This window comes from Papaver somniferum, unplaced genomic scaffold, assembly GCF_003573695.1.
Source record: "Papaver somniferum cultivar HN1 unplaced genomic scaffold, ASM357369v1 unplaced-scaffold_21, whole genome shotgun sequence".
NCBI classification, from domain to species: Eukaryota; Viridiplantae; Streptophyta; class Magnoliopsida; order Ranunculales; family Papaveraceae; genus Papaver; species Papaver somniferum.
In genome coordinates, this window is record NW_020631041.1 from 4,028,031 (window position 1) to 4,036,493 (window position 8,463).

Below are 8,463 nucleotides of genomic sequence, written 5' to 3' on the forward strand. Positions count from 1 at the left end.
TCAAAACCCGATACGCATCTTTTATCTCTCATATGTTGCTTTCAGATCATTGTATTGTCCCTTCGTGCTATCCATACCAGCCTTCATTTGTCTCGTTTCATTCTTGTCTTTGTTTTTGTTTCGACGCAGCATTGATTCTCTTTTAATTTCGTCTTTTCCAATTCAAAGGAAAGATCATTTTAAGTATGTTCCTTGTAAAAGATTGAAGCACATTGAAAGTTAGAGATGAATAATAATAATAACATAGAGGCTCGTAATCTTGAGAAGGAGATCAATACTCCTTTTGCCAATGCTGGATTATTGAGTAGAATTTCTTTTTGGTGGTTAAATCCATTAATGAAGAAAGCTAAGAAGAAAATGAAACTTGAAGATGATGATATACCCATGTTGCGAAATGATGATAGAGCAGAAACATGTTATTTATTGTTCATGGAGAAATTCAAGACACAAAAGCAAACCAGCGAACCATCAATTTTACGGGCAACTGCTTTATGTTATTGGAAAGAAATTCTGGTATCTGGCTTCTTTGCTCTTCTTAAGGTACTCACTCTTTCAACCGCTCCCCTTTTTGTTGGTGCCTTTATTAAGGTTACAGAAGGAAAGGGAACCTTCAAACATGAAGGTATTGTACTTGTTATAGCATTGTTTTTGATAAAATTATTAGAGTCACTATCGATGAGGCAGTGGTACTTCCTGAGCGGTTTGATGGGAGTCAGGCTCAGGTCTTTGCTCTCAGCAGCTATTTATCGGAAGCAACTCCGGCTTTCTAATGCTGCTAAGAATACACATTCAGCCGGCGAAATAATAAATTATGTAACCGTAGATGCTTATAGAGTAGGCGAATTCTCTTACATGTTGCATCAGACATGGACAACAGTCCTACAGACGTGCCTTGGATTATTGATATTTTTCCATGCTGTAGGGATTGCAACACTTGCAGCAATGATTATTTTGATATTCACCGTGTTATGCAATGGTCCCTTAGCCAAGGTACAACTTGGGTTCCAGACAAAGCTTGCAGTCGCTCAGGATAGGAGGTTGAAGGCAATGTCAGAAGCACTTTTGAACATGAAGGTGGTTAAGCTATATGCTTGGGAGACACATTTCATGACGGTTATTAAACGTCTGCGAAGAGTAGAATACAAGTGGTTGTCGGCTGTGCAGTTGCGTAAGGCATACGAAGGATTTTGTTTTTGGTCATTTTCCATATTAGTGTCATCTGGAACTTTTGTTGCTTGTTACTTTCTTAAAGTTCCTCTCAGTGCGACTAATGTTTTCACATTCGTAGCAACTCTACGCACCATGCAAAATTCTATTAAATCCATCCCTCAAGTTATTGATGCAGTAATTCATGCAAAGGTTTCGTTACAGCGGATTGCTAATTTTCTCGCTGAACCAGAATTGTTAAGGGAAGAAATCAGGCATGCTAGAAAAGAAAATCCACAAAATAACCTTACCATACATGTGAAGTTGGCTACGTTTTCATGGGAAGAGAATCCATCGAAGCCTACCTTAACATCCATAAACTTAGAGGTGAAACCCGGTGAGAAAGTGGCAATCTGTGGAGAGGTAGGTTCAGGTAAATCAACCCTCCTAGCTGCTATTCTTGGTGAGGTACCAGAGGTTGAAGGCTCGGTAAGTGTTCTTTTTTTTTTCTTTTGCTGGATCATAAACATATATGTCATGTGAAGTACTGACTCTCTTTTGCCCCTAACTTCTGCAGATTCAAGTTCATGGAAGACTTACATATGTCTCCCAGACTGCATGGATCCAGTCAGGAAGCATACAACAGAATATACTGTTTGGTCGCACCATGGATGAGCTAAAATACCAAGAAACACTGGAAAAGTGTTCCTTGGTAAAAGACCTTGAGATGCTTCCTTATGGTGATCTAACTGAAATTGGAGAAAGAGGAATTAATCTAAGTGGTGGCCAAAAGCAGCGTATTCAGCTTGCTCGTGCACTCTATCAAGACGCTGATATCTATCTACTTGATGATCCATTCAGTGCAGTTGACGCCCTTACTGCTACAAGCCTATTTAATGTGAACTTCCATATTTTCACTTATTGCTCTATATGTTTTTTTTTTATATATATCTCGCGTTGGTAAATTATGGTTGCTAATCTGTATTGTGCAGGAATACGTAATGGGAGCTTTATCAGAAAAGACAGTCTTACTTGTGGCTCACCAAGTCGACCTCCTTCCTTCATTTGATTCTGTTTTGGTAAGTTTTCAGTATAATATCTTTTGGAATGTGATTCTTTGGTTTTTCCTTTCCCTTTAATCAGAATTTCTTCTGCGGATCAACGTTTCGTTTTCTTGCAGTTGATGTCACATGGGAAAATCCAACATGCAGCTTCTTTTGATGTGTTAATGAGTTCTAGCCAGGAATTTTTTGACCTTGTCAATGCACACAAAAATATAGTAACCTCAGACAGGTTACCTGCTAAGGTGAATTCTCGCCAAACTTGCGTTCCTCTTGCTAAAAAGACTGTAGAACCAATTGCAGTTCAGAATCAGTTCATTAAGCAAGAAGAGAGAGAATCAGGAATTAGTTACTTAAAGCCTTACCTGCTATATCTAAATCAAGGCAAAGGCTTCTTTTTCTTCTCTTTGGCAACTGTCGCGCAACTTCTGTTTCTTGTTAGCCAAATTCTCCAGAATTCTTGGATGGCTGCCAATGTTCAGAACCCTCGAATCAGCAAATTGCGACTGATCGAAGTATACTTGCTGATCGGATTTATTTCTATATTTTGGTTGCTTGTTAGATCTCTTTCTACTGCTGCTCTGGGTATCAATTCATCTAAGTCCTTATTCTCTAAGCTATTGAAATCTCTTATTCATGCACCTGTAGCTTTTTACGAGTCTACACCATTGGGAAGGATATTGAGTCGAGTAAGTATGAAATCACAATTAGTTTTTAATTTTTTTTTACTGAACATTGATAAATATGTACACGAGGCTAATAGATGTTTCTATGCTTCTTAATTATAGGTGTCTTCTGATTCATCTATTGTAGACCTTGATGTTCCTTTCAGTTTAGTATTAGCAATTGCAAATATACTTAATACTTACGCGAGTCTTGGGGTAATGACTGTTATTACCTGGCAAGTTTTGTTTGTCACAATACCCATGGTATGCTTGGTGATATACTTGCAGGTAAACTTTTGTTTGTGTATTCTGGAGCCTCAAAAGAAATTTAAGACATAATTATTACTCAGCTTTGTTTGTATAACCTGATGAAATGAAATGCACATTTTGCTGACAGAGGTACTACTCAGCTTCTGCAAATGAGTTGATGCGGATTAATGGGACAACCAAATCGTTGGTGGCAAACCAACTTGGGGAATCCATAGCAGGGGCGATGACAATAAGAGCTTTCGACGCGGAAGACAGATTCTTTGCTGAGAGTCTGCATCTAATAGACAAATATGCTAGTCCTTCATTTCACATTTTTTCCACGAATCAGTGGCTTTTACAACGTCTGGAAACTCTAAGTGCGACAGTCCTTTCTTTCTCAGCACTTGTGATGGTGTTACTTCCCCAGGGAACCTTTAGTTCCGGTAGGTTCTTTTTGCTTCTTCTTATATGCCTGTTTGCACATTCCATCCATGTTATTACATCTTTTAGTCTAGAGAATTAATGATGCTATCAATTAAACCGTAACCGATTTGCGACAAGGAATTAATGATGCTAAAATTTGACTACCATTATGTGGCAGGGTTTATTGGAATGGCTCTATCTTATGGTCTCTCATTGAGCTTGAACCTTTGTTCTTCAGTTCAACATCAGTGTACAATAGCAAATGACATTATTTCTGTTGAACGGCTAAACCAATATGTGAATATTCCTAGTGAAGCCTCACAAGTCATAAAAGGGAATCGACCAAAACCCAATTGGCCCACTGAAGGTAGAGTGGAGATTCATGATTTGAAGGTATATTACCTAAATTTCTAAAATTTAGGCGTTATTGAGATGTTAGTACTTATTTAACGAATATGATAATGACCTCAAGCAGATAAGATACAGGGCCAATAGTCCACTTGTTCTTCAAGGGGTTACTTGCACATTTGAAGGAGGGCACAAGGTAGGGATTGTTGGAAGGACTGGCAGCGGAAAAACAACACTAATAAGTGCACTGTTTCGCTTGGTAGAGCCAGTAGAGGGCAAAATCATCATAGATGACGTCGACATCTCCACTATCGGACTTCATGACCTGAGATCACGCTTAGGAATCATACCTCAAGAACCTACTCTTTTTAGTGGGACAGTGAGATACAATTTGGATCCCTTAGACCAATATACAGACCATGAAATTTGGGAGGTAATGCTGCACTCTGTTGGTACTTGCAAAACAAAATTATCTGACATATACTGACTTGTTTTGCAATTGCACCTATGAAGGTTGTGGGTAAATGTCAACTTATTGCGGCTGTACAAAATAAAGATGAGGGTTTGGATAGTCTAGGTAAGAATTGAACTTTCAGAGTTTCTATTTCCATTCATTTTTTGAGTCTCGAAAAGATATGATTTTACAGTTGCACAAGATGGCGCTAACTGGAGCCTGGGACAGAGGCAGCTATTTTGTTTAGGCCGAGCTTTGTTAAGGAAAAGTCAGATTTTAGTGCTTGATGAAGCTACAGCTTCAATTGACAATGCAACAGATTGCATTCTACAGAAAATTATACGAACAGAATTCGCAAAATGTACAGTTATCACGGTAGCTCATAGAATCCCTACCGTGATGGACAGTACATTGGTGCTCGCTATTAGTGACGGTATGTGTACATCGACTGTATCATGCAAGTAAAAAATTCTAATGGAAATTTTATTTGGTATCTAAACCACTAGCTTCTTCTACAGGGAAAATCGTAGAGTATGATGAACCCATGAAGTTAATGAAGGAGGAAGGATCGCTGTTTGGGCAACTTGTCAGTGAATATTGGTCTCACAGTCATTCTGTATAACTAATAAGCATATATATATATATATATATATGGTGTCTCCCAAATAACCTTCCAAGTAATAATCACAAAGCACAACGCGACAGAAGAAAAGAAAACGTACCACCTCCCAAAGTTTCTGGTACTACATTTATTCCCAATTGATCGATAAAGAATTTAGTGCGTGGGAGTTTCAAACTCGAAGTCAGGTCATTGATTTGATTACCCAAAGTGTTATATCATTGTTCTTGAGGTACCGTATAATCCCCAGTCGGTTTCTTAGAATAGAACACGGATGCTATGGTGGAGAGGGCCGACCGAACAGAAGACAAATATGCCAAATTGAAAAGTGAAAGTATCACTTTTCCTGAATTAGAGGGAGTACATCGTATTATTACTTGCAACGGAAAATTAGTTAATGCATAGACCAAAATATGACTGTATAATGTGCTATGCATACTTTGTGGTGGTTAATTTGCGTCATGGATGTGTATTATATTTTCAAGAATTGTGCCTAACAGGATAAACACCTCCAATTTTTTCCGTAAAAACTCAAAATTTGATATTGTTGTTTGTACTCATTGTGTATATCTCATTAAAATCTTTCCAACGAGATAAATTTATAAAAATTTAAGGCACGAATTTTAGATCTGTTATATATTCTAGTTTGCTTGCCAATTATATATGGGAGTTGTAATAATTGGACAAAAAGAGAGTGGTATTTTCGGTTTTTTATAGTAATGATTTCCAATCTTTTTGCGACGCCCCAAATACTAAACCTGCTTAGCTGATAGAATTACAACCTAATTGAAGCATCAAATACATATTATCGATTCTAAGAATCATAATTACATAAACTGATTCCTAAAAGGGTCCCATATACTATGATATTATATAAATGAAAATCTCTCGAGTGATATGAATATAACAATGTGTTGTTTTACAAATTAACAAAACAATACATACATAAAATATAAACAAACATCTTCAGTTTGCTAAAACCTTAAGCTACAAAAATGGATATCTTCACTGCACCATTTCTTCTGGTAACTGAAACTGGAGTGGGAACGAGTGAGCACATCATCCCAAAAGGGTGCTCAATGAAAACATATAACTCGCAAGTAATTACTAACATGCTTCACAGTTTTAAAAGAATATAAATTGAAAGAAACAAGAAGAAATTAATCATTTAATATGAAGCAGATGTCACTCTAACCTCGCTAAACTCATTGGAGAAGACGACGCGAGAGCAACCCTAATCGATAATAATAACATCGTCCACACAGAGTGCCCATACAAACCATGATTCAGAATATTATCATTAAGATCAGAATGTTAGACAAACAAGTATGATATGCACACGAGTGATTTCCCCAAAATGAAATAGTATATATAATAGAGAAACGGGGAAGAAGCCTCCCTACTATGTAATATTTAAACGGGAAATATCCCCCCCCACTATATGTTAATTATATACTATCGAGACGGGAAAGAAGCCTCCCTACTAAATAAATATTTAAACGGGAAAGAAGCCGCCCTACTAAGTAATATTAAAACGGGGAAGAAGCCACCATACTCAACTTAGCAAGGAGCCGTGGGGGAACACAGACACTCCCTGTGGGGAAATCATACAACGCATATTATTCGCTCATCAAGACACATACAAACATTTACATAGATAGTAACACACACAAACTTGCTGAAAGTAACAAAGACTCATCATGCTCGTAGATAGAAAGAATGCTCAATAATTACAATTTTTTTTAAAAAGTTCCCACCTGTTTTGATGACATGCCACGTCTACCTTAAAATCCACAATCAACTAGTTCATCATTTGAATCGTTCGTTGTTAATATAGACTAACTATTAACTACCATTAGTAGAAAATAAGATTTTTAAATCTGATTGGGCCTTCAGAAAACGTCTTCCCATGGGCTTCTTTATATAACGGGATGTCAAAAGTAGTCGTTTTACAATTAAAAAATACGAAAAATAAAATTACTTCAAGCGGAAGACGTTTTACGAGGAGGTAGTTTAGTAAACAAATGAAAAGAGATGCCAACTGGATTTATATTACGACTGCGAGATTCAGAGTTTTCTGTGAAATAAATATCGAGGTAGCTACATATGTGCCTTGTTAGTTGTGTCTATCGAGTTACGAGTACCACCATCTTCTGGCCATTTCTTTCTCTCCTCATTTACTTCATACCTGCTGAACAAAAATAAATCTGGAAACTCTCTACTGAAACCATCAAAGAACAAGCATATATGATTCTCTATCCGTGATTAGATAAGAGAAAAAATAAACCCTTTGCATCTACTAAAATGAAGTAAATCAAATCAATCTACTCTCCTAACAGATCTATTCCAGTTCTTCTTCTTCGAAGGTGAATGATAAACTAAACCCCTAATTCGTTTTCCCATTATCTCATATTACCCGTTTATGATAGTCACAATTTTAATTTTGAGGGTTTTTTTAGTTAACAACTTAACTTCAATGGATCGATGATGATATTATTGGAGATAATCCTAGTGGTTATGTCGTCACAATTAAAAATTGATAAAAGGTATACACAGATTATCGCTTTATCTGATTTCAATTTCTTCAATTAGGTCTTCCGTAGTTTATCCATTTTTGTTTCTTAAGAGTTTAGATACCTAACTAAATTGGGGCCTATGCCACTTAATTGGGGCTTATAAATTACTTCATCTACCCAATTCACAATGATAAGGGATGTCTAATATTTATGTAAACTACCAAAATTATCCTAAAAAAAATATTAATATTACTAAATTGTCCCCATCAATCCTTAATGAACCTAACTAACAAATATCAGTTTTTATTTCTAACATAAAAACTGATTCATCTCCTCTACTCCTTTTTCCATATTTTTGAAACCAAACATCGTCGATGATCGAACGATTCAAAAACGATTAATCGTTTTCTTTCTTCCATAAAATGTCGAAACCAACAAGAACTAAGTATGCTACTAATAGGAATTATTCTAGTGCCGACAATCCCGGACTTGTTCAAGCAATTCGAAATAAAAAGAAGGAAGTGCAACAACAAGCCGAAGCCGATCGTATCGCACAAGAGGAGGAAATGGGTTGAATCGGGTAATTTTCTATCAGCCCAATCCTCTAAACTAGGTTTTAGTAACATGAAATAGGTTAGAAATCGAGAAATTTGAAATCAAAAACATTCAATGTTCACAGAATCGGATTACGTTAATCACGAAGTAACCCGATCCTTATTGGAAACTGATTATGTTCATAAACTTATAGTCCGATTGTTATGTGAAAAGGAATCGGGGAACGTTAGTGTATAAATAGCCCGATTGTTTTAGACAATCTTCCTGGATCTTATTTTGTTGGAATCGGATTACATATGTCTCAACAAAAACCGATTGTTTAGTTCAGAAACAGACTCTATATGTATATCGAGTAAACCGATTTTGTGAATCGATTTACATAAGCACTTGCAAAAATCCGATAGTTATTTTTATATGTTTGGAATCG

The 8,463-nt window shown here is 36.5% G+C and overlaps 1 protein-coding gene across 1 annotated transcript; it reads left to right on the top strand.

The window, feature by feature from the left end:
* The first annotated feature begins 225 nt into the window (after positions 1-225).
* On the top strand, positions 226-5,453 carry LOC113339458 (ABC transporter C family member 10-like). The gene is made up of 12 exons (XM_026584726.1): positions 226-1,196; positions 1,263-1,635; positions 1,724-2,044; positions 2,139-2,225; positions 2,327-2,896; positions 2,996-3,160; positions 3,270-3,564; positions 3,723-3,937; positions 4,020-4,325; positions 4,406-4,469; positions 4,540-4,779; positions 4,865-5,453. Exons 1-12 carry the CDS (start codon positions 226-228, stop codon positions 4,966-4,968), a joined length of 3,711 nt encoding a protein of 1,236 aa, XP_026440511.1. The 3' UTR covers positions 4,969-5,453.
* Positions 5,454-8,463: the final 3,010 nt, after the last annotated feature.